This window comes from Rhinichthys klamathensis, unplaced genomic scaffold (genome assembly GCF_029890125.1).
Source record: "Rhinichthys klamathensis goyatoka isolate OS25496 unplaced genomic scaffold, OSU_Roscu_1.1 h1tg000639l_1, whole genome shotgun sequence".
NCBI classification, from domain to species: domain Eukaryota; kingdom Metazoa; phylum Chordata; class Actinopteri; order Cypriniformes; family Leuciscidae; genus Rhinichthys; species Rhinichthys klamathensis.
The window spans coordinates 170,810-197,663 of record NW_026607085.1 but is presented as its reverse complement, the minus strand read 5'-3'; the positions used below and the strand labels follow the sequence as shown (position 1 = coordinate 197,663).

Below are 26,854 nucleotides of genomic sequence, written 5' to 3'. Positions count from 1 at the left end.
AGCAACGTCTATAGCCAAGGTTCTTGTGCAGGAGTGGGTGTGCAGATTTGGGGTCCCACGCAGTATTCACTCTGATCAAGGTCGCAACTTTGAATCTGCGCTATTTACAGAGTTGTGTAGGTTGCTGCAGATGAATAAAACCAGAACGACTGTGTGGCAAGCAGGACGAGGCCGAGGGCCATGGGAGGACGGCGCGAGGCCGGTGGCGTGATTACTGATGAGCGACACTTGCGCGACGCACCGGTCTCGCATCTCTCACGGAGGAGCGGAAGCATAAAAGGAGGAGCGACGACAGTGGAGATCGAGAGAGGAACAGGCCTGATTTTATGTTGTGTTTTGTTTCTGTTTTGTATGTTTCTTACTTTAATTTTTGTATTTGTGGATTTATTTTATTAAACTTGTTGAACGTTCACCGGTTCCCATAACAACGAACCCCGTTACAGACTGCTTATCATCCACAATCGAATGGAATGGTGGAGCGGTTTAATCTGACTTTACTTTCCATGCTGGCTTTGTGGATGGTAACCAGCAGAATTGGGACATACTCCTGCCATATGTGATGTGGGGAGTAAATGTGTTAGATAGTAAGTTAGGGGAGCTCCTGATCGGCGCAAATAAAAGTGGCAAGAGCCCTAAGAACCCTGGAATCGAGCAGAGAGATTATGCTGCACCTGATGGACTGAGTCGACTATTCGACAAAGGGTATTTTCCCCACTGATGGACTGAGTGTTTCGAGTGCCTTTGCTGACAAAGGGTATTTTCCCCCGCTGACGGACTGAGTATTTTGAGTGCTTTTGCTGACAAAGGGGTATCTTCCCTGCTGACGTGAGCTCATCTACTACGTGGGATTCTACAAGCTGATTAAGGGCGGTAACATTTTATGAGATTGTGCTGTGTTTTAACCCTTAATAAAGAATTGTGTGATAACTGTCATTCTGGTGTACTTATTATCTGAGCCCTCCAGTCCGTGTGGTTGTTACACTATTATATCTATATCTTTCTTATAGATTACAGCATCGTGTAGGCTACTATTATTATCTTACATTATAATTGCGTATATTCGTGGAATATAGCTTTTGCTAATAGGGTCATTCCTGGTATGCGGTGACTTTCCTGTCCCAATGATTTATTTACTCATATTTTCTCTAAAATGAGTCACATATTTATAATAAATGGCTTAAATTGTAGATTTAAGTATTCTTTACCATTTAAACAGAGATAATAGACATTAAAAAAACTATTTTGTATTTTACACAATTTTAATTGATGTTTGCATTAAATTATATCATGTCCTCAGTGCACAGTAATCAACTACTTCTGCAAGAAATATAAACCATGAAATGACAAAAACCTCAAAATATTTTTAAATTGTGTTATAGACTAGGCTAAATTGCCTCTAATCATACATATAAATCATGTGAAAATATAGGTCTTTTTCTTAAAATTTTCTTCAATTACTGCGTCCCTGAAGTCATCTTCCACCCTATTAGTATGTACTTTTTTGCCTTCCATATCCGACTGCAATTTCATTGAGACCATTTTCAAGAAGTGACTTAATTTCTTTTACCTGCTGGAATTCAACTGTACAAACTGAGGTAAGCTTCAACTCTCACTCCTAACTTTTTTTTTTTTTTTTTTAAATGTTATCCTGCTTGTCCCACCCTTAAAGTTCCACCCCGTTAGGCTATGTTATGGAGAATGTTTGTCATATCAAAAAAATGTAAAAACAAATCTGACATAGTTCTGTTCATCTGTAGAAGGTTAGCTAGCTAAATGTTGATCACTCAAAGAGCTATGGCTAACTTAGCTCAGAATTTTCCACCCTGTTAGGTCTATAAACCTAACAGGGTGGAATGTGAAACATATTCTATTCATCAAAAATTGTTTTGCTTGTTTCAAGAAGAAAAAAAAATCTAAGATGGCATAAGGCATACTATCCAAGAAAAGCTCATTATGTTTAACATTTACATTATTAACATGTTGTGATGACTACGTAGCCTACATGTCCCTAACAGGGTGGAATATTTCCATGGACAGTGTCTGAACAATCTACCCATAATTATTATTAAAGAGTCCCTGAGCTTGACCAATATGTATTCCTTATAGTTAAACATGTCACTGGTAAAATGCTAAAAACATGAAAATCATGTCCTTTTTTCCCAACACTTATGAAGCCAAAATGTCACCGCATACTAGGAATGACCCAATAGCCTTTCAATTGTAATAATTATTTTTATTAAGTGAAATGTTTGAAGAATCATGATGCTGTCTGACCTCTGTTAATCATACGATTTGCTAATATTATTCATTTCCTTTCTGTCGGTCACGTGTTCTCTTTCATTCATGTTTCACTTTACAGGTTTGCTACAAGTATTTTGCTCTGTACAAATGCAGAGATAAAAGAAGTGATCTGGTTATGTGCAGTTCTTTAAAGACCGAGGGAGGTGTGGCGAATTAGGTCCCATGATTTGAGTTAGTTGAGGTAAACACCGCCCCTACTACAACATCCACACAAACTCGTCAGTTGAGCCTGGTTGAGCTCAGAGCCTCAGACTGGAAGCAGAATAAGTCAGCTGACCGTACAGCGTTCAACAAACAGCCATGCACTTTCTGCTCAAATTTGCGCCGCTGGTTTTAGGGGTATCCGTCTGCCACGGGTGGCTCTTCGGCGACTTTGTTGGAAAACAGAAAGAGCTGGATGAAATCTCTCTCTGGCCGCTACCGCAGAAATTCCAGTCGTCCGCTGTCGCTTTTAAACTCAGCCCCGCCAGATTTCAGATCGTCCACGCGAAAGACTCCTCCGCCGGACCGAGCTGCAGTCTACTGGATAATGCATTTCGCAGGTACTGTAACATATCTCATTTATATTTATGCTGACATTGTGTTATGAAAGACGCTAATGTTGAGTTTTAACAGGAAGTACACCACGTCAAACATACAGTAAGCAATCGATTTGGGTTCATGAATTGACCATTTGCCTTACAGATATTTTGAATACATGTTTGGCGAACTGAAGAAGCACGAGAAGAGCCGAAAGAAAGCGTTTGATTCCGATCTTGTGGAGCTTAAGGTATGGATCACAGCAGCTGATCCGGAGTGCGACGGTTACCCGAGTCTGCAAACCGACGAGTCATGTGAGCTCTTCTCCCTTCCGCCTCTGTGATCCAAAACATAACCTCAATGCTCTCTAATCCAGTAGAAGATGGGAAAATCCAATAATAGACACCTGTTTGTCGGAGTTGTAATCTGGTTAATGTATTAACGCGACGAGGTCTTTTTAGATGTATTAACATTTGACCAATGCAAAGTATTTTGTTACGTTTTTCTTTTTAATATGTTACCAAAAAGAAACACTTTGTTTTTGTGTCATTGTTACATAGTTACTATAATAACTGTAAATTATGCACAGTTACATCCAAGTAACTAACCATAAACCAAAGCCTAATCCTATAACAAGTACTTAATATACAAGTAGTTACTTAATATTACTTAGTACTTAAATGTATAATTACAGTGTAACAAAGACACATTAAAATAAAGTGTTAAACTGCATCAAAGTCAATCACTTATTGTTACTTCAATCAGATGTGTTGTGATCAACCTGTGTGGGCTGGGCCTGGGCTGGGCGTGAGCCAGGGAATGTTTTGGTTGTCCTTGTAACTGTAAAATTTTGCTCTCTTTGTGTAGATGAGCTGTCAGTTGATGAACCCTCTGCTGTACTGAAAGCTGCTAATGTATGGGGAGCTTTGCGAGGTAAGCAAAACTCCACAATGGTGTTCTTTTAACTTTCTATTTATCAGTGAACCCGACAAAATATTCCACAAAAATATTGAGCAGCAAAACTGTTTTCAACATTGATAATAATAAGAAATGTTTATTGAGCACCAAATCAGCTTGTTCGAATGATTTCAGGATCAAGTTAGACTGGAGTAATGAATGCTGAAAATTCAGCTTTCCATTTCAGGAATGAAATTTACAATATATTGCAATAGAAACCAGTTAAATTGTCATTGTTTTTTACTTTTTTTTTTAATCAAATAAATGCAGCCATTTTGAACATAAGAGATGTTTTTGATTCAAAAACAAAAAGAAAATCTTTTGAACATTTGAATGGTAGTGTACATTTTACAAACTCCTCTAACAAACACAGACAAACTTTAAAGTATTTTCTTGATGCGTAGGACAGGGACAATTTAAAATAGGTCACAGGCACAGCTTATCTCGTTTAACAACCCCATATACTTTAAGATAGCAGGCCAATTCTATGCGATCCCAACATAATAAATGATGAGAAGAAGAGACTGCAGTCTTCATATCCTGTCCATATAAGATGTTTTATCATCATGTGTGGTTTCCTCAATGTGTAACTTCCATATGCTTGTTGTTGTAAGGACTGGAAACATTCAGCCAGTTGGTCTATGAGGATGACTATGGAGTTGTAAGTTCAAAGCAAACCCTTATTTGCTGCATTCTTGTACTTGATTAAAGAGGTCATATAATGCCATTTTTGTACAAGTTAATATGAATGTTTAGGGTCTAAATGAAAACTTTGTAATATACTTTTATTAAAAATTCTCATTAGTATTTTAAGAAAACACAAATTTTACCTGGTCAAAAACAGCTCTATTTTCAGCACGCCGTTTCAGTGCATATGCCTTTAAATGATAATGAGCTTCGCTCACCCCGCCCCTCTGCTCTGCGGGCGTTTTGACACAACGCACGTGGAGTGTTGCCTTGACAACAGTTGAGGGTATATTTTGGAGAAAGAATGGCAGCGGGTGTCTCTGAGGACACATCTGTGCAACTGTATCAGTTTGTACCGGAGTCGGACCCGGAATAAGATGACGGCCGCAAAGAAGTTCGACAATAGGCTCTATGCACGAACGCTGCTGACGTATTTCCGGTAGAATCTCAGCCAGTGTCTTTACCTCCGCATAGCGCGTTCTATAGCGAAGTAAGTGTACTAGCGACCAAACTTTAATAAAATTCATTTTCTCAGAAACGAGACAACAATTTTAGAAACTGATTCGCTAGTTGTATTTCGCATGATATGAGCGATTACTCACCCTCAAACAAGGGCTCACCCCCTGTAATTTGCCATTATCTCCACTTAATGCAAAAACGGCTTGTGACGCAGCACCGGATGTAACTGGGTGGGCTGAGACAAAACACTGAAGCGATCGTGCATAGTTTCTAATGGTTGGTTAACATAATGTCACTTTGATCTATTTTTGTATGTACTGGCAGGGTAGAGTAGTGAGATACGAACGTTATGTGTTTACAGATGTATACGTTAGTTCATTGACAGATTGACGTTACAACTAATGGTCATGAAAAACTTTTTTTCGCGCTTTGCAAAGATTAATATAAAGGTTAATACAACTTTACACTTACTTCTTCTGGAGGTGCAGAGGGAACATAAATAGTTGGTACCGATTCTTTTTTCAGGAGCAGCTTCTTAGCAAAACCAGCTTTATACTGACCCTCGGGTGAGAAATTATTTGCGCAAACATGAACGCATTGACGTTGATCGTGGGGAATATTCCCTTCGAAAACAAAACTCAGCCTCTGTGTCTTCAGCGGTTCAGATTTAGGAGCATCAAAATGACTGCTGTGTTCGTTATTACACCCAAGAACAGAACACCACAATCGCTTAGACGCCATTCTGCTCCAGCGTATCAACAATGGCGGACTATGATGACAGCTCGCTCAGGGGGGGTCTGTGTTGAAACACTGCTGTCAATCAACAATCGTGGGAGGGGCGTCCGACTGTGTGACGTCACATGGTCGAACGGCTCAATTTGAGGCAGGGGAAAACATATAAGGAGATTAAAACAAAAACACTGGATGGATTTTTATCATTATACGATGGTTGTGTACAGGCACTGCCAACACACATTTCAGTACAATCAACTTGTAAAAGTGCATGTACCATTATATGACCCCTTTAAGGCTTTATATATGAATTAATGTCAACTATTGATCCGTCTAAGTTCTTCTCAAATCAAAGCATGTTTTTGTCTTCTCAACAGAACAACATCAATAAGACAGTAATCTCAGATTTCCCACGGTTTGCCCATCGAGGGATCCTCCTGGACTCGTCTCGCCACTTCCTGCCACTCAAAGTCATTTTGGCCAATTTGGTGAGCTGAAATTATTTTCTTTATAATCACAGGCTTGACATAAAAACATACATGGGTCTAGAGGGGCATTTTCTTTTTTACCAGCAAAATTGGCTGTGATTAATTGGTGACAGCATTTTTTCATTAATGTAGTTTCCTCATTAGAAGACGTGTCAGCTAAATAGCTCATGGATGTTATTTTATTTGTAAGACTGCAAAGTCAGGTTCTTCACGTTCACACGTGACAGTAATCGCAAGACAAGATGACGCTCAATACAAGGTTTGTCTAGAAAAAATTGTGGCCAGCGCACAGTGGTGAGAATTTGTTTGTCCGTACCGTAGCTTTGTAATTTGATCTAGAATTAAAGGTTCCTATCAATGGACATTGGTGCAATGACCTTCCCAGGTTTTGAAATGATTCTTATTCCACAGTGTTCAGTAAAGAGACATCTAATTTTCACAGGAAGCTATGGCGATGAACAAGTTTAACGTATTCCACTGGCACATTGTGGACGATCAGTCATTTCCTTATATGAGCCGCACATTCCCTGAGTTAAGTCAGAAGGTGAGTATGTGATGCACACACACACATGACCTGTTTTGGATTCAAGCTTGACTGCCTCAGGGCACAAAATATATTGTAGATTTAATTCATACAGGTTGTTAGTGGATTACCACGCTAGAATCATAAAAGTGTGGCTCCAACTCCTATTATCACCTTTGTTGGTGGTTAACCTATGTAAATAGGTGAACACAAGTTAATTTATCAAACTATAAGTACACTGAAACATTCCAGGTTTATTTAAAGACTTAAAAGAGAGAAGGCATCTTTTAAAATACATTTTTTAAATAGTTTTTAAATGTATAGTTAAATGTATATACTTGTTTTGTATTTTGCTGCATTGAAAGCGAAAGGTAAGGAATAAAAATGTACAACAAAATTATTATACTGCCGTAGGATGTGTCAGCTTCCTTTAGAGTAGAAATTTCACCTTAAAGGAACACTCCGACTTTTTGAAACTTTAGCCTATTCACCTTATCCCCCAGAGTTAGATAAGTCCATACATACCTTTTTCATCTCCGTGCGTGCTGTAACTCTATCTGACGCACCCACCGCTAGCCTAGCTTAGCACAAAGACTGGATGTAAATGGTTGCAGCTAGCATACTAATCCAAATAAGTGACAAAATAGCGCAAACATTTTCCTATTTACATGTTGTGATTTGTATAGTCACAGAGTGTACAAAAAACGAAGTCACATGAGACACAGACATATTTTAACCGTATAAATACTGGGAACTATATTCTCTGAAGGCGACTATATTCTCTGAAGGCGAAGCACTGCTACTTGGGCGGAGTGATAGCCGCAGCACCTGAGACGAGCCGTGGTGAGGAGCAGAGAGCGCGTCTCAGGTGCTGCGGTTATCACTCCGCCCAAGTAGCAGTGCTTCGCCTTCAGAGAATATAGTTCCCAGTATTTATACGGTTAAAATATGTCTGTGTCTCATGTGACTTCGTTTTTTGTACACTCTGTGACTATACAAATCACAACATGTAAATAGGAAAATGTTTGCGCTATTTTGTCACTTATTTGGATTAGTATGCTAGCTGCAACCATTTACATCCAGTCTTTGTGCTAAGCTAGGCTAGCGGTGGGTGCGTCAGATAGAGTTACAGCACGCACGGAGATGAAAAAGGTATGTATGGACTTATCTAACTCTGGGGGATAAGGTGAATAGGCTAAAGTTTCAAAAAGTCGGAGTGTTCCTTTAAATCAAAAGCATTAGCTTCAGTTCACATGCTTTGGGCGTAGAATCCAACTGCCACTGTAAAAATTGACTGGGGAAGTGTTTATTTTTGTGTATTGATCACGTTTTCCCTATTTGTTTTGTGACTGACAGGGAGCCTATCACCCATTCACACATGTGTACACTCCATCTGACGTGAAGATGGTCATTGAATTTGCCCGTATGAGGGGGATCCGGGTCATCCCGGAGTTTGACACCCCAGGACACACAGAGTCATGGGGCAATGGTTAGTTGGTGGACAAGATAAATTAGGGCTTTATACAGTCATGTTTCAGTTTCCGAATAATATAACAACTGTTTTCTCTCTGTCGCTCCTTTCCATAGGCATGAAGGATCTGCTAACACCCTGTTACAGTGGTTCTACTCCTTCTGGAACATTTGGGCCAGTAAACCCCATCTTAAACTCCTCTTATGAGTTCATGGCCCAGTTTTTCAAAGAGATCAGCACTGTCTTCCCTGATGCCTACATTCACCTGGGGGGAGACGAGGTTGACTTCAATTGTTGGTGCGACAAAGAGAGGAGCTTCTTACCCAAATCATTTTCCAGAATATGAACCCAATGCCAATAATCATATTGTATATCACACAATACTTACATTTTACTCCTTGTTCCTGTAGGAAGTCCAATCCTGATGTTCGGAAGTTTATGGAGCAGCAGGGCTTTGGCACAGACTACAGCAAACTGGAGTCCTTTTACATTCAAAGGTCAGAGCTTCAGTAAAGTCATGAAGTCCATTTATTTGTGGCTTGTAATATAAATAACAAGATGGTTATGATAGTTTGCCTATTTTTCCCCCCATTAGTATGTGATTGTAGTTATAGTTTAATATGTATTGTCTCCCTTAGCAATTGTGTTAAAGTATAAATCAGAACACAATATGGCAAAGTTATTCTTACATTATTCATCAATGACAATCAGGTTACTTGATATTGTGGCTGCTACCAAGAAAGGTTACATGGTGTGGCAAGAAGTGTTCGATAATGGGGTGAAGGTAAGGCTCATCTCTTCTTATCTGTGTGGATGTGCTTGTGCTGTTAGAAAGTAATGTATTGTAGATCCATAAAATTCATATTCAGACTTTACAGTCTTATTGGGATCTTGTTTATTGGGAGCTTAGTTAGACTAAGCTGTTATTATTAAATGACAAATTCTAGTAGGTCCACAATGCCTTGTAACTTCAAATGACTTTAAGAAGGTTAAAGTAGATTAGGCTTTGATTTAATCACAAATAGCTTGACTTGCGTGCTTGCTTTTTCACAAGCCACTGCTAACATGCCACTAAATTGGCATTTTTAACTGTGCTTGCAAGTAAATGTATTTGTTTGCTCGTAACAATTTAACAGCCAAACAGAGAATTTTTTTTTAATTTGGGCACATAATGTGCTTTATGCATGTTCCAGCTGAAGGATGACACTGTTGTGGAAGTGTGGAAGGGGAACAAGATGGAGGAGGAGCTACAGAATGTGACTGGGGCAGGATTTACAACCATTCTTTCTGCCCCTTGGTACCTGGACTACATTAGCTATGGACAGGACTGGCAACGCTACTACAAAGTTGAGCCACTCAGTTTCCCTGGTCAGTTTATTCAGCCAAAGTCTCATTTAGTTTGTTTTAGCACCATTAGTTTACTATTGATTTATCCTATAGTAATCGTTTGCAATTTAAAGTTAAAGTTGGTCCAGATTAAGTTTTAGAGTTTTAATGAAATATATTTTAAAACGATTTGTATAGGTTTTCAAGCACTATACTTTTAAAAATAAAATTTTAACCTGGTTTTTGCACTGAAAATAGCCATGTAATGTGGCCTGGTGTTAAATCACAAATAGGTTTGGGGGTTGAGGATGTTGTCTGGGTAGAGATAGTCTATAGAGTGGTGCAGGTATGACGTCATTTTGTTGGCAAAAACACGGAAACGCATTTTAGCACTTCCAGTTCCATCGTCCCTAAGTCAATGGTTTTTTTTAAATGGGATTTTGGCTAAATGGCTGAAATAAGGTCTGTGGTGAACACAAGGTCAAGACACTTTCACGTTTTATTCTATGACATAAAATACATCAATATTACCCCACTCGGGATTTTTTTTAAAGCTGTTGAGCGTCTTGAAAAAGGCGGTTGCTCACAAGTGGCTAAATAGGACAACAGAGGCTGTCAAGGAGATTACAGTTTTTCTCGATTGCTTAAACACATTTCTTGAAACTATGCCTCGTATTCTCAAAACAGTAAACACAAATCCATAACGTCTCACCCAATTCCCCAAACATCCTATTTTCAGGTCAAAATGAAGCTCTACACTCAAAACCATTCACTCTAGCTGAAAAACCAAACTTTGCCCTCAGACAGCACACACAAGCCCTCAAAAATACACACACTACAACATAGTCTTACACACTGGTGCTATAAATTCAAAACAACATTTCCACAACTGGTAAGTCATGTTGCTTGCGCATGTCCCCCCCCCCCCCCCCCTTTTTTTTTTTTACTCTCTCCTACTCTTACGTAAGATGTGTGTGAGCATCATATGACAGTAAAAGAGCACACACAAACCTTATTCAAATATGGAATTGTATTGGAATGGTAAAGAGTGTTGGTACATGCCTCCACTCAAGGATACAATATGATGAACAAGTCTAAGAATGTTCCACATATGGTTGAAATACCATCATTGGCCTAGAAAGATAACATTCTGGGAGTCAAGACTATAAAGGAGAAAGGATGCCCTCCCTTCACTGTCACACTCTGCAGCCTCTGTGTGACTGTACGACTGCTGGCCTTTTCTTGCAAGAACATAAACCTCATCAAAGACAATTGGAAATGTTTATCTCTTATTCAGTGATAGAAATTTGTTTGCCACCACACCTCCCTGAAGGTTCTGATGATGGAGGCGACGGTGAAGCGACTCAAGTTTGTCTGTACTCGTTGCCCAGCCTCCCTCATAGTCATACCATGGACAAGGACATGGCCAACTAAATTGGCTTGAATTTCATCCGAGACTGCTTGTCTTCTTGCCCTTGCCCTTCTTCCTCCTTCTCCTCCTCCTCCTCCTCTGCCTCTTCCTCCTCCTATTCCTCCTCCTCTTCCTCCTTCTCCTCCCCCTCCTCCTCCCCCTCCTCCTCCCCCTCCTCCTCCCCCTCCTCCTCTCCCTCCTCCTCCCCCTCCTCCTCTCCCTCCTCCCCCTCCTCCTCTCCCTCCTCCTCCTCTTCCTCTCCCTCCTCGACCTATTGCTTAATTTCTCTGTGGATCCATTGTTCCAAAATTCAGTAAACCAATTTTTATCTTTTATAAAATATTGTATAACCTTTTATCTATCTATTGAAGGGTCTGACTGATGTGTGTTCAATTTTGACTCTTAGTGTTTTCACCTGGGTAATTGTGTGCTAACTGAGCTGAAGCTGTGCTGACTTGAGTGAACAATATTGAATGCTAGTGCTTTCTAAATGACCACGTGGTGTAGGCAATGAGAAATGAAGGGATTTGTGTGTAGAGTTTTGCTGTAACAGTTCAACAAATCTGACTAATGTGTCAAAACAGGGGAATAGTGTTCATAGTTCAGTGAAATGGGTGTGCTTTTTGATAAATGGCATTATGGTTTTGAAATTTTAGTTCAAAAGCCTGGTTATAGTGTTTAAGCAATCGAGAAAAACTGTAAAAGTCATCATGCCTTGTTATGCTTATAATTGTGCTTTTCTAAACTCTTCTAACTCGAGCTGTCTGGGAAAATGTTTTTAGATAAAAACTAACAAAAATGATGGAGTTGTCGGAATCTTAGTGCTGGTGACGTTGAAATCGCGCGACCGTGGTGTATTTCGTTTATAGTCTACCCTTTAGCTTTTTACTTCTGACGACTGCATTTAGGCTTCAAAATTCATAAAAGTTGTGTTCATTTGTGAAAATTATCTTGATGGACAAAACAAGCAAGTATCATAAACTTTTGCTGATCACAGAGCTCGTTTTTTGCGATAATCCAAAAGCCTATGGGAAAATCCTATTGGGTTTTTGTCGAGGCAACCAGTGTGATGCTAACTGCTGGTTGGCCTACAAAGTGACATCATACCTGCACCACTCTATTGAGAAACACCACCTTTTTAATGGAGGACATGCGCTCTTGTCATCGACCATGTATTAAATATATAGAACTTCCTGTAATTTCTGCGCAGTTATTGTAGTGTTTAATTGTGATTCTGTCAGTCTCTCTCTATATAGCTCGTTTTTGTTTGTCACTAGTACGTTGTCTTGTTTAGTTTTAAGTATGTATGTTAGTGTTTGAGCACCCCGATCAACTCATGCCACATCTTGAGTTCAGTTGTTGAAGACATTGCAAACATGTTTTCCCGTACGCTTTGGAAAGAATGCGTTACAGCAAGTGTCACTAGCAATTATACACTACCATTCAAATGTTTGGGGTCGGTTAGATAAAAAAAAAAAAAAAGTATTTGAAAGAGGTTTTTAATGCTCACAAAGGCAGCCTTTATTTGATCAAAAATAATTTCTTTCTGAAAATAAAACCTCACCTTACATTTGAATAGTTCCTCCTCCACCTTGCTCCAGCCTTGTTAAAATCAATACACCAATATCACTGCAAAAAACATGCCTACATCTTATTAGATGCTACTGTATGAAACAACAGTTTTAAAGGGATAGAAATAAACATTCTGTCATCATTTACTCGCGCTCAAGTTGTTCCAAACCTGTGTGAATTTCTCTCTTCTGCTGAACACAAAAGAAGATATTTTGAAGGAAATGGGTAACCAAACCATTCATGGGCCCCATTGACTTCAATAGTATGGGAAAAAAATTCTATGTTCAGCAGAAGAGAGGAATTCATACAGGTTTGGAACAATCTGAGGGTGAGTAAAAGTAAATGATGACAGGATTTTCATTTGGGTGAAATATCCCTTTTACTGTTGTCAGGCTCAAATGCCATTAACTAATGATCTAATGAGGAAGCATGCATGTTGATTCAGTCAAAGATGAGCATCTGACAATATGAAACTCAATGGGCATATTTCTCTGGACTACATGTAGTCCAGAGAAATATGTTTGTGTGTTATACGTTTGTGTGTTATACTGTACATGCGTGTGTATGTGTACACATGTAGCTGAAAGCCGAAACACAGATCCATGTGTGGAAAGTACGGCCGCAGTACCAAGATGAGATGGCGCAGGTAACGGCAGCTGGTTTCAGTGCTCTTCTCTCCACACCCTGGTACCTCAACCGCATCAGCTACGGCCAGGACTGGGTGAACATTTACAAAGCCGACCCCCAAAATTTCACTGGTGTGTGTCATTCGCAGATAAAGATTATGTGGATTTATTTGGGCCTCTGTTTCTATTCGACCTGTTCTGTTTCTAATTTGTTAAATCAAACAACATTTCAAGGTTTGGGGTAAACAAAACAAAAACAAACAAACAAACAAACAAACAATGACTGTTCACACAATACATGATTATGCTAGCTATGTTGGAGTTTACCTCTTTTAAAAAAAAAAAAGAAAAAGAGTTGAGTCTGTTAATGGGTCAATCTGGTGAATTGTCTTGTTTAACGTAACTGAGGTTAGGTTTTGAAGGTCAGCCACACTGAATCAAAAGCAACAGTGAATAGCAAAGGTGGCATGCGATTTTAGACGATCATTTACACCACATATCCTTAAATCAATGAGTATCAGATCTTTCAGTCCAAAGCTTTGTTATAGTAATGGCATTGTCAGTGACCTGTTTTCCTTTAGTAGATATGCAAACAAACATGCTTGTCACGTGACTATGGCACTTTGTACAGACTGACAGTTATTTGTCTATCCGGCCACAACCCAGTTAAATGGTTTTCTTTGTCTCCAGGTATTCTGGTGTTTGTCATATGGATACAATAGACACATATAGAGTCTTACGGCTTAAAGATTCAGTCTCAAACAGGACAAACTCATTGCTTCTTAGTCTGACCCTTTTTTTTTTAAATCCTTTCAGTGTTGTAAAACATTCAGTGAATTGAATTTGTTGCCCACCCATGAAGGGAAGTCTTGTGACAGCTTCGAGCTGTTTGAATTGTCTTGCACTAATCACAGTCTTACAATTAAACAAAATCTATATACTCTTAATTATGATTTTTTTAATGGTATTTTGACAACAGGCACAGATGCACAGAAGAAGCTGGTGATTGGAGGAGAAGCTTGTCTCTGGGGAGAGTATGTAGATGCCACCAACCTCACTCCTCGACTCTGGTATGACTGCAACCTTAACTAAGAAAAAATATATAACTCAACCGTACCAACAAGTTACAACACAAAGACTAACCATATACAAACAAGCGATTAATTAATGGTGCAATATGTAAAACAAAAGTGAAAGCTAAATTATGGAGTTTGTACCAAAACTGAAACCAAACCTAGTATTTATTTGTATATTAAGAATTATGTAAATATGTGTACTTTTGTGGTTGTGCCATTGCAGGCCAAGAGCCAGTGCTGTTGCTGAGAGGTTATGGAGTGATAAAAGCGTGACGGACGTCAGTAAGGCCTATAATCGTCTGGTCCAGCATCGCTGCCGCATGGTCAAGTGAGTTTAACTATGACAAGTGGCAAATTCATTCATGCAATCCCAACTAATACTACAACATATGGTTCCATTTATCTTTTTTATTCTTGCATTGTTAATATGTGTAATAATCATGATGCTTAGGAGTCCTGTGTTTATTTTTGGATTTATTTGTTTTTATTTATTTTTTAGATTCTTGATTGCTTTATTCATTTTTAGTGATTATATAACATTAATTTCTTCTAAGGCAGTTTTCAGGTTCAGTTCATTTCTTATTTACTAGCCATTTCCACTAACATACAACAATACAAAGTAAATTCTAAAGATTTGCACAGGCATATTTTTGTATATTTCACTGGTGAAAGTGATTTTTTCCTTTTTTTCCCAAATCAGGAGAGGCATTCCTGCAGAACCTCTATTTGTCGGCCACTGCCGTCATGAGTACAAGGGCCTGTGAGCTTCAGGATTCAGTTCACAGTAGACAATTAAAGGGAATCGCAGGACAACACTTTTTAAAACGTCAAACCATGTTAGCCATTCCAATGCCATGATTTGCTGTTGTATGCACTGAACCAGTTATACAGAACTTGATTATAAATTTGAAATGGACACTTCTGTGCATCAGGATTATCGCTGTAGGATTAAATTGTATTAAATGGTAATTAATATTCTTGTGAATAAATGTTATGGAATTTGAAGTCTTTGAAATGAGGTCTTCTTTTTAATTACTTTCCAAAGCTAGGTATGTTATAAGTGTTTTATAAATTAAATAAATATTTAAATAAAACATGGCTGCATTGTTGTTGTAAAATTGTTATATTTTATAAACACTCACTCACTCCTTCTGGACCATATGGAAGCAGCCAATCACAGAACAATCAAAATTTGTATCTGTATATATGGTCAGTTCAGCTGGTGACAGTTACTGGTTCAAGCCAGTCCAGCCATCTTGTTGAGCAGTATGTTCTGGTCCTGAGTGTTCATGGGCTCATAGCTGGACAGCTCCAGAGAAAAGTTGGCGTTCCCAGAGGTCAAAGTGCGCAGAGCGGTCGAGTAGCCCTTGAGGCAAAAAAGAAAATTTATACAACATTTGTATTCCCAATGTAGTTATGGAGTATATGGTAATCATTCGGTGAGTTAAATTTGAACTATTACTATACATATTGATTATATAATGTCAGTTAAATTGTGCTATTACTGACACATTATGTCATGGTAATATTTTTAGTGACAGACAGCACTGCACACTTACCATTATCTCAGCCAAAGGAACTGTAGCCATCAAAACCTTATTTTCCTGTCGAGTTTGGATGTCGCATACAGTTCCACGTCGCTGGGCGAGATCTGCAAGCACAGGACTCAGATGTTCCTCCCCTACCGTCACTTCCAGAGCCATCACCGGCTCCAAAACCTGCCCTCCAGCCAACTTCAGAGCCTGCATGCAAACAGAGAAGGACAAAGTCAGATGTGACGTTATTTGAAAATGATTGAGACAGGATAGTGTTTGAGTACCTTTAGCATGCAGCGGGACACACAGGCTGACACCATGGCTGCAGAAGTGCCTGGCTCCAAACCTACATGCTGGATAACTGTCTGTACTCCCTGTAGAGGAAAACCCAGCACAGGACCTGCACAGAGGAAGAAAAGGGAGATGGGTTACTGATAAAGCATTTGGCTGACAGGGACATTATACCTATAGACAGGCCCAAGTGTACCGCAAAACTATAGCTGAACAGCCAAAGTATCAGTTATACACCACCGTTTAAAAGAGTTTGGGGTCTGTAGGATTGTAAGATTGACTGGAAGATGTTTTTTAAAGAAGTCACTAATGCTCACCAAGGCTGCATTTATTTGATCAAAAATACAGTAAAAACTGTAATATTGAGAACGATTTTAAAATAACTATATTCTATTTTAATATATTTTAAATTGTGATTTATTCCTGTGATACCAAAGCTGAATTTTCAGCATCATTACTCCAGTCTTCGGTGTCACGTGATCCTTCCAGAAATCCTTTGAATATGCTGATATGGTGCTCAAGAAACATTTCTTATTAATGTAAACCATGATAACTTTTAAGATTTAATGACACTTAGAAAGTCTAAAAGAACATAATTTATCTGAAACATTATAAATGTCTTTCCTGTCCTTGTTGAAAAAAAAAGTATTAATTTATTTGAACAATATATGAATCTGACCCCAAACTTTGGAATGTTAGTGTATATGAACGTAATGAATGACCCTGTTACAAAAGTTTTAAAGTAACTATTTCGATTACCTTGGAGGTAGGCGCTCACGACTCCATTTTCAACAGCCTCTCTGACATCAGCAGGGAGTTGAGCTTTTACTTCCTCCTCAAAAGTCGTGTCACAAGAAGTGCTAGACTCCTGCATCAGAGCATGGACAGCAAGCTCCACAGTAACAACATGCCTCTTGTCTCCCAGAGTACGATCTAACGAGTCTGAAATGATCATACAAATCATACTGTAATTTAGTCTTACTTTAATATTTGTAGACTGTTAGGTTAGGGTTAGTAGAATAAGTTGACATGTACTTGCAAAGGTACTCAAGGCCTATGACGTCTCTGGTTTGGATTGATTATTTAACATTATTTACTGTTTTATATTATTATTATTTTTTATTTTTTTTGTTGGTACTCACTGCTGGTCTTAGGTTCATGTACCGGTATTTGGGTGATAATAGTTGTCTTTGTAGATGTGCAGTAAGATGACCGTTTGCATGGTCTACATGTTTTGCTCATCTGTACAGATTGTTTTCGTGAGCTATATCATGTGATCGACTAATTCTGTGATGGATTTAGAATATTGTTTTTTAATTTTATTCTGGAAATGCAGCATATATACTGAGCCCAAGACAAATTTCCCTAAGGGGACAATAAAGTGTAAACTAAACTAAACCAAACTAAACTCTGGCCCTCGAGATCCGCTTCCCTGCAGAGTTTAGCTCCACCTTCACCTTCCTATAACTTTCTAGTAATCCTGAAGACCTTGAGTAGCTGCTTCAGGTGTGTTTGATTAGGGTTGGAGCTAAACTCTGCAGGACAGTGGAGTTTAGAAGCCCTTTTATAGTCAGTAGAAAGTCTGTTGGGGGAGCATCAAAATAAAGTGTTGACAGTCTACTAATACTCTAAAGGTAAGTTGACATGTAGTTCCAAAGTTACTTCTAGTTAATAGAATGTGTTACCCCAAAAAGAAATGATTAATAAGCACTGCTGATATCAATTGTTTGGGGTCGGTAAGATTTTTTTGTAAAAAAAAAAAAAAAAAAAAACTAATTGTATCACAGTTTCCACACAAATATTAAGCACTACAACTGTTGATAATATTAAGAAATGTTTCGCAAGCAGCAAATCAGCACATTAGAATGATTTCTGAAGGATCATGTGGAGTAATGCCTGCTGTAAACTCGATCTGCCATCACATGAATAAATTACATTTTAAAATGTTTAAATAGAAAAGAGTTACTTTAAATTGTAATAATGTTTCACAATACTACTGTTTTTACTGTATTTTTGATTAAATAAATGCAGCCTTGGTGAACATAAGAGACTTACTGACCCCAAACTTTTGAACAGTGTACACTGAAACAGGGCATGTGACTGGTCATATATGCTGTTTTGTTTTTCCTTTTATTGTTTTATGCCTAGTCTTTACCATGGACAAAGTCTATTGTAACCAACATTTTTACTGAATAATAAAACAGCGAAGCAGACAAACAAAACAGATGAACTGTCACTGGGAAATAGTTTTAATGATTCATCACAGAGGTAGACTGGCATGCAATGATGAGGAGGTGACAGTTTGCATGGCCTTACCTGTGGCAGTTGCTGACTGGACGATGGTCTCTCTGTAGGCCACCTGCAAGGGTCCTAGATGTGTTTCGATGTTGTACTCTCTCTTTATACGGTCATGAATGATCTCAATGTGCAGCTCTCCCATGCCACACAGTACCGTCTGTGTGTGTGTGGTTAAATAAGTGAATAAATAAGTTGTAGAGCAGGAGAAAAAAATACTAAGAAAGTCAATGGGGTCCATCAACTGTTTGGTTACCCATATTCTTCTAAATATCTTATTTCGTGTTCAGGAATTTATACAGGTTTGGAACAACTTGAGGGTGAGTAAATGATGACAGAATTTTTATGTTTGGGTGAAATATCCCTTTGAGGTCCATAGCACAAATGATGCAGGATGAGTTATTTGTCAAAATGTAATACTTAAGTTTAGTGATTTGCACGAAGCCCTAATCCTAAGATGGAACAACAGTAAATATGTAAAGTGTCCCTGTTATGGTTTTTCAGATATGACCTTTCATGTCGGGTGTAAAATAGCGGTTTTTGATTGTAAAAGGTCTGCAAAGTTTCAAAGATCAAAGTGCACAATAAACGGAAAAAAAGAAAACAATTCTGAACTGCCTGAAACAAGCTGTCAGCAATTACTTCTAATTACTCACTTCCTACGTAGGTTTGTGAAAAATAAGCATAATGCTAGCCTATGGTCTTTACTGGCTGCCCACGAATAGAGTCTCCTTTTCCAGGGCTCAGCTACAACTAGTGTTTGAGGGCGAAAACAAATCCACTTTGTATGCACTTTAGACAAGGACAGTAAAACCAACACCATCATTACCGTTCATATCACTGTGTATAAAAGTGCTGAAGTAGCCTCAGAACCTGAAATACAGATAAGTGTTTAATTTCCGACATGCGCTGTAAGCAGTAGTAGACCAATCACAACAGACTGGGACATCTGACCAATCAGAGCAGAGTAGTCTCTCAGGGTGTTGACACTTAGCAGGTTCTGTTAGCACGGTTCATTTGATTAAGTGTGAAAGCTACTAAACGAACTCTAGTGCGGTTCGACTGAAATATGAACGCAACACGGACCAAAGACATCTAAATGAACCAAAAACAGGGCGTGATGTCACAAGATGCGACCAGTTTTTTCTCGTCATAGGAGCAACGTTGCCCTTTACAGTTCAGTACAGTTGTCAGAAACGCAGTCTCCTTCGTTTGTGAGCAATGGAGGAATTGCTGTAGCTGTTTTGACCCCTTTATACATTTTATAAACTTTTCATGAGTTATCAGCTGGCCAAAATACCATCATATACGTCGTGTGCACATACAACGAGCGCCCAGTACACAGCATTGTTTTATATGTTCGTTAAGTTCTGTCACATTTTTTTTTTTTTTGCATCTTTAGGTTCGGCCTTAAAAATGAGATCCTAATGCATGATGGGCAGCTTTGTGCACGTGCTCTCAAGTGGCCAAGACCGCAAGTGTGGGTATTTGGAAATGCCCATTGTTTTTGAAGGGACTTTCAGCATGTTTCCTGTAACAAACGTCCGACATTTACGTTTTATGTGGCGAGAGAAAGTTACATAAACCATGCGAAATCCGATCAGGGCAGTCAGACTGAAACGGATTTCGAGAAATGCGATTTGAATAGGATTTCAAACCACATATGAATGTAGCTCGATAAGGATTTTAAAAAAATCGAATTATGTGATTTTTCGGATATTGCACAAAAATCAGATTTGGACTGACAGTCTGAACGTAGCCTAAATGTATTATGAACCAAGAGGACCGAACTACAAGTGTAAACAAATGACTTTACCTGTCCAGAATCGGGGTCTGTTCTGACTTTCAGACTTGGGTCTTCCCTCTGTAGGCAGTTGAGTGCATGCTCCAGATCTGTTTCACAAATCACACTGAGATCTCAATCCTGGCACTCGCAGCAGCCCTATAGGAAAATTAATTTCTGAAGACCTTTTCACAATTTACCTGGTTGTTTGGCCAAAGTAGGAGGTTCAATGGAGCAGAAGAACACAGGCTCAGGGACCTCCACCCCTGCAAGTACCAGACTGCTGCTCTCCCTGTGCGAGCTCCCCTTGCTCTCTGCTTCCTTCTGAGCCCGTCGAACCGCAGCTGCCGCAGAGGCTTTGGAGGAGACGATGGTGTCGCCTGTCACGGTCTGACTCAAAACACACAAAAAGATAAAAAAAAATACTATTTTCTTAAGGTTTATAATGCATGAGATGAAGACTCCATTCTTATAAACTGGCAGGAAAAAAAATTCTTTATTCTACGCAAGTGTTGTACACCTAATGGTGGCTGCTATTTTTTTTTAATCACACGACCACTAGAATACAAGTCACTTTAACAGGGTAAAACTGATATTACTTATTTCACCTTATTTCAAGGGTGTTATACTATTCTTGTCCTCTTAAAGCGGTTCAAACAATTTGAGTAAACATGTAAGTGTTCTTTGTCCCATGAAAGTTGAGTTTACCTGTTTGAGTCCTACTGTGAGTGCAATGTTTCCCGCAGGCAAAGAAGGGATTTCTATGTGCTGATCAGCAAAAGGCACGAGAAGACGACTCATTCTCTCCCTGGAGCGACAAACGCACAAAAGATTGTTCTTGAGAGTAGAGCTTAAATAAACTATATATGGAAAATATTGTACAATATCATAATGGTCAAGAAGTAAAGAAATCCAGGAATCTGTTGTTAAAATGTCTGTTTGTTAACACCACAGTAATTGTCTTTTTATCTTTTTTTTTTTGCAAAAGTGTATTTTTCAAGCACAAAACACAATAACAAACGTGAAATGCTAATGTAACATTGCTCAGTCTATTTTTTTTTTTTCAGAGAATGATAGTAATTTGGCATTGTACTCAATGAGTCTCATTTATTGAAGATTGCACATAAATCTGCATCAAAAATCATGGTCATGATCAAAATGTTTACTGAACCTACGTCCCATTCCTATTAATGTTGTACACTGCTGACTGAGCCTTCATGCTTCCTGAATAGATTCTAACAAACACAAGTGGACCCCTCTGTTTGTCATGGACCACTTTGAATGCCAACGCACACAGATCATCCTTATACCAGCGCCTGGAAAGACAGGAACACATATACATAATGATAACATGATTTCTTGTCCTTGAGCAGAATGAGTTGATGAGGGGGCTGAAGGATGGTGTACTCACACCAGCTCATGGTTCCTCTCGTTGGGGGCAGGGAGGTAAGCAGTGATGGCATCCAGCAGAGGTTGAACCCCTTTATTTTTCAATGAGCTTCCACACAATACTGGCACCCCCTTACGAGCTAATGTCACTCTCCTCACTGCCTCCTGAAACTGGATATTCAATTTCAATGGTGAATATCCAGGACACTCCACAATAACACTCCATAGCCCAATGATTAGGAACCAATAAAAAGAGAAAAACATGGAGCATGTACAGACAAACTGTATATTCTTACCTTCCCTGCAGGCACTGCATCAAAATTTTCACTATACTCTCCCAGCAGCAGCTCAGCAAACTCATCATCTAGATCCGCTACCTGTCCACACAGTTCAAACAGAGCACCTATATCAAGCTATATACTTACAGCAATGTGGAAGCTTTAGCAAAACTTAAACATATCTGAAATTCATTGCATAGATAACAGAATATCAAAAAGCACAATACATTTAAAGGGGTAAATCAGACAAAAATGTAAATTCTTATTTCTAATTCGTTGAAAACCGGTTTAATACTTTGACAAATGTCTTAGTGTTGTTGTTTTTTCCATACAATGAATGTCAGTGGGGCCCACTGTTGTTTGCACACAATCAGTATTCAGAATATCCTTTGTGTTCTGCAGCAGAAAGTAAGTCGTACATAAAAGAGTAAATGATGACAGAACTGTACTTTCTAGTGTACTCAGAATAACACTACATGTATATACATTTCTTGTTGCTTTCAGACACATTTTTTTGTGTGTTTCACCTGTTCTATCAAAGTTTCCCTGGCCTCACTGACAGCCTGGAGCACATCTGGGTCATCTGAGGGCTGGAGGGCGCTGATCTCAAAAGCACGACCATCATATGTCAGTGAGCTCCCCTGCCAAGTTATTTTCTGCCTAGTGATCAAATCCACCAATCCGGTAAAGCTCTTTCCTGAGCCAATGGGAATCTGCAAATGATACCAAATATCAAGACTGAATCTTTTCATTTGTAAATGTAGTTGATTACCATGTTTAAAAAAGGTTACCTGAAGGAGAACAGGGTTGGCCTTTAGTTTAGTCTTTATGCTGTCTATTGAGTACCTCAGGCTAGGAGAAATGAGAATGAGATTAAACCTTAGTGAACTGCAGTCAATCATTCAGATCAATAACAAATGCTATTGTTTAGCCAACGTGGTAATAGATGCTTTAAATTTAAGTGTGAGATTCTGAGAAATGAGCAGTAAAATGTTTGTTTATAACCTAGCTGCAGGCTTGTCCATCTTGTTCAGGAAGCACACACAAGGAATTTTATGTTTTTCTGCCTGCCGCCACACAGTCATGGTTTGAGCCTGAAATTCATGTCAAAACCACAAAGAAAACCACCTTCTAAATAAATAAATTATATTTTTCAACAGAAAACACATTGCCCAAACACTTTTTAAAATTAATTCAGTTCATAATCAATTTATACAATATAATTAATAATTTATTAATTTAATGATTCATTATATTAATAAATAATTTCAGCCAAACCTCCACTCCGGCAGAAGCATCAAACACAGCGACCGCCCCATCTAACACTCGTAAAGCTCTCTCAACCTCCAGAGTAAAATCAACATGACCTGAGAAAAGAAAGATAATCCATCATGATTGTGTATAAGCTACATTAATTTGATAGTAAAGATGTTTACATTGTTACAAAAATATATATTTTAAATAAATGCTATTTTTGCTTTTGAACTTTCTGATGACACTGAAGACTGGAGTAATGTCTGCTGACAATTCAGCTTTGCCATCACAGGAATAAATTACATTTAAAATATAATAAAAAACAAAACAATTATTTTAAATTGGGATAATATTTTGCATTATTACTTTTGTACTGTATTTTTGATCAAATAAATGCAGCCTTGGTAAACATAAGAGACTTAAAAAAATAAAAATGGTATCAACCCCAAAATTTGGAATATTGATTTATGAGTATCAAATGAGTGTGACAATACATTAGTTAGTCTGTGTTACTATATGCATCCATAAAATAATGCCTACAGATCTTATTTCAATTTGGTGGGGGGTGTGTGTGTGTCACTTGCCCTGTATAGAATACCATTCTGTAGGTGTGAATGAGTGTGTGGACACATGTGATGGCCCAAGTGTACCTGGCGTGTCTATAAGGTTAATCCTATGATCTTTCCAGTCAAAGGTAACAGCAGCTGACTGGATGGTGATTCCTCTCTCTCTCTCCTGGGCCATGTAATCAGTTACAGTGTCTCCATCATCAACATCTAAACACAACATATGACCATTTACAAAGACACTTACGTCACAGAAAATAAAAACATTTATTTAAGGATCATGATACTATCAAATCAATACAGACAGCAGTTTTCATTTTAGTGCTTTTGTCTTTTTTATTCGTTTTTTAATATTTCTATTTAGCTTTGACCGCAAGGCTAGATTATTGTAATGCTATTATGGGTGGTTGCCCTGCACTCATAATAAACAAACTACAGCTGGTCCAAAATGCAGCAGCTAGAGTTCTTACTAGAACCAGGAAGTATGACCATATTAGGCCGGTTCTGTCAACACTGCATTGGCTCCCTATTAAACATTGTATACATTTTAAAATATTGCTGATTACTTACAAAGCACTAAATGGTTTAGCTCCCCAATACTTGAGCGAGCTCTTAACGCATTATAGTCCTTCACGTTTATTGCGATCTGAAAGCTCTGGCCAGTTGATAATACCTAGAATATCAAAATCGACTGCAGGCAGTAGATTATTTTCCGATTTAGCACCAAAACTCTGGAACAGTCTTCCTAACATTGTTAGGAACACACTGACAGCAGACACACTCTGTCAGTTTAAATCTAGAATAAAAACACATCTCTTTAACCTGGCATACACATAGAAAATTATACATTCCTATTATTCAAATCAGTTAAATGATTACTAGGCTGCATAAATTAGGTCAGGCGGAACCGGGAACACTTCCTATAACACCCGATGTACTTGTTACGTCATAAGAAGAATGGCATCTACGTTAATGTTAGTCTTTCTGCTTATTCCGAGGTTTACTGTAATGAGCCGGATCCGGGCAGTATCCAGACCAGATGTAGGACCTGCGCCTAGACACGACCACAACGCATCCCTTAAGAGTCAGGAGAGATTGTGTCAACTAGACTCTCCCCTGAGAAGGCCTCATCGATACAACAGCCATCGACACTGATCCTCAACAAACCAGTCTCCAATACCGGTGTGACTCCGATCTTCAACCAAATGGACCTGGATAATATTCTGATTGTTCCAAACCAATCTGACTTCTGACCTATAATGCTGCCTGAATCATAATCATACACTGTTCGTTATCATTCATTGGCCAGAGGAGAACTGGCCCCCCGACTGAGCCTGGGTTCTCCCAAGGTTTTTTTCTCCATTCTGCTACTTGGAGTTTTGGTACCTCGCCACTGTAGCCTTTTTCCACCTTTGTCGCCATTGGCTTGGCTTGCTAAGTTAGGGACATTAAATTTAACATTTAATTTAATAATCAACAATAATATTGATCTGCCTGCATTGACACTATTATACAAGAACTGAACTGAGCTGGACGATGACATCACGGTTTACTCCAGAGAGGCTATATATATATATATATATATATATATATATATATATACACACACACATATATATATATATACATATATATATATATATATATATAAATTAACTAAATTAATAACTATTTTAAAACAAAAATGAAACATCCCTGAACTTACTTAAGCTGGACTGTATATACTTTTTTGCATTATTTTCCTGTTATCTCTATAAAGCAGCTTTGAAACAATCTGTATTGTAAAAAGCGCTATATAAATAAATGTGACTTGACTTTCATTCATTTTGATTTAGTAATGTTAGTACTTTAACTTTTTTTTATTTCAGTTAGCTGCCATGGCAACATTTCCAACACTTTTTTCTTTCTAAATGTCACCTTACCTCCGAGAGCCCGTGTGTAGCCAGAGTAGTACAGCATTCTCTCTGTTGTGGTGGTCTTGCCTGCATCTATATGTGCCATGATGCCTATGTTACGAATTCTGATCAGCAACATAATACAACCATTTGGTGTGAATAGACCATTATGCTCAAGAGGAAATTGTAAAAACATGCTCATGCTTAAAGAAAGTTACCATAGTTTTACTATATTAAAAATATTTGTAGTATCTGTGGTATTTTAGCAAAAATGTAGATTTACACCATACAAGCTATTATTAGCGAGTCAGACAGTCTACAATGTGTTAAGACTGTTTTAACCATGGTCATAAGTCATCACCCATGTTTTGTGTGTGTGTGTGTGATATTACATGTGTCCTACTACAAATACCGCTCAAGAACAATTAAACAGTAGCACTTTGTTCATCATATCTTACTTTGAGATGTCAGGGCTGAGCATTGCTCTAAGTGATTTCACCTCATCTGCAGAAAAACAAAAGTTGACACACACACTAGTTTAAAATTTGCTTAAAAATTACAAAATTTGCAGAACTCTAATTACCCATTTCTGTCCTTTACCTTGAAAAAAGCTATAATTTCTATTAATTGCCACTCTCCATCTGCATGTCTGTGAGGATCTGTTCATCAGGTGTCTGGTGCTCTGAAGGGAATTAATGAGTTCTGTTCGGTCATGTTAATTTAAATCCTTATAAAATGTACCATGGTACCCAGAGTTACAGTTAACTGTGTAAAACAATGAAACAAATATATTAGATGTCTTTAAAACCATTTATTTTTAAACAGAGGTGGCTAATACCAAATTACCAAGGTTTTACTGTGGTGGTATTTTAGAGGAAAACTTTGTTATCAGGGTAAATTTCTGTCAATGACAAATGCCTTAACATCTAATGCATTCAAGACAGACAATCAACAGCACAAACTTACCCCTCGGAGGATGGGTGACGTTACACTTAAATGCATTTTGAGGAGGAATGTTTGATTGAAGAGATAAAGCTTCGGTTGTACAGTACGATAGATGACTGCTGTGCTTTATCAAAGTCACGTTGAGATCGGATTTTACATTTAATTAATCGTAGCCCTTGGACGGATGGGTCGGGCATCACTGAGGACACGATAAAGTAAAAACAAAAAAAACAAACATATATTTTATGTTTCCCATTGGCAGCATGTTACGCTGTTAACTGGTAGTTTTCAAATTCTTTATTCAGATTCATTCCAGTCGGTGACAGTTATTGGACGCACACGTGTTGGTGCATCTGTAAATAAGTCCGTTAGAAACATGAATGAACGGAAAGATGTTCCGGGGTTAACCCGCTGAATAACGTTGAAGTTGTGGGCAAATTCCAAACGGAAGTGGGCATCCCTATGCCCCACTCCC

At 38.4% G+C, this 26,854-nt stretch overlaps 2 protein-coding genes across 4 annotated transcripts; one reads left to right on the top strand and one right to left on the bottom strand.

The window, feature by feature from the left end:
* The first annotated feature begins 2,531 nt into the window (after positions 1–2,531).
* Positions 2,532–15,153, top strand: hexb (hexosaminidase B (beta polypeptide)). Of its 2 annotated transcripts, none has more exons than XM_056241386.1 (14): positions 2,532–2,843; positions 2,986–3,134; positions 3,688–3,753; positions 4,392–4,438; positions 6,033–6,143; positions 6,586–6,687; positions 8,023–8,155; positions 8,254–8,434; positions 8,548–8,634; positions 8,849–8,921; positions 13,027–13,204; positions 14,052–14,142; positions 14,372–14,476; positions 14,849–15,153. In XM_056241386.1, exons 1-14 carry the CDS (start codon positions 2,602–2,604, stop codon positions 14,910–14,912), a joined length of 1,629 nt encoding a protein of 542 aa, XP_056097361.1. In that variant the 5' UTR covers positions 2,532–2,601; the 3' UTR covers positions 14,913–15,153. The 2 variants fall into 2 exon arrangements, with proteins under 2 accessions (XP_056097361.1, XP_056097362.1); XM_056241387.1 differs by lacking the exon at positions 13,027–13,204 and adding an exon at positions 9,331–9,505 and having other exon boundaries at positions 2,534–2,843.
* Positions 15,154–15,292: 139 nt separating this feature from the next.
* On the bottom strand, positions 15,293–26,713 carry gfm2 (GTP dependent ribosome recycling factor mitochondrial 2). Of its 2 annotated transcripts, XM_056241384.1 has the most exons (20): positions 26,401–26,579; positions 26,035–26,116; positions 25,893–25,938; positions 25,462–25,559; positions 23,624–23,749; positions 22,998–23,086; positions 22,725–22,813; positions 22,511–22,571; positions 22,247–22,432; positions 21,738–21,818; positions 21,464–21,612; positions 21,228–21,368; positions 20,761–20,860; positions 20,253–20,442; positions 20,086–20,162; positions 18,291–18,429; positions 16,734–16,916; positions 15,968–16,083; positions 15,708–15,890; positions 15,293–15,514 (listed from the first exon to the last, which is right to left on the bottom strand). In XM_056241384.1, exons 1-20 carry the CDS (start codon positions 26,434–26,436, stop codon positions 15,386–15,388), a joined length of 2,301 nt encoding a protein of 766 aa, XP_056097359.1. In that variant the 5' UTR covers positions 26,437–26,579; the 3' UTR covers positions 15,293–15,385. The 2 variants fall into 2 exon arrangements, with proteins under 2 accessions (XP_056097359.1, XP_056097360.1); XM_056241385.1 differs by lacking the exons at positions 15,293–15,514; positions 15,708–15,890; positions 15,968–16,083; positions 16,734–16,916; positions 18,291–18,429 and having other exon boundaries at positions 20,120–20,179; positions 26,401–26,713.
* Between the last annotated feature and the right edge of the window lie 141 nt (positions 26,714–26,854).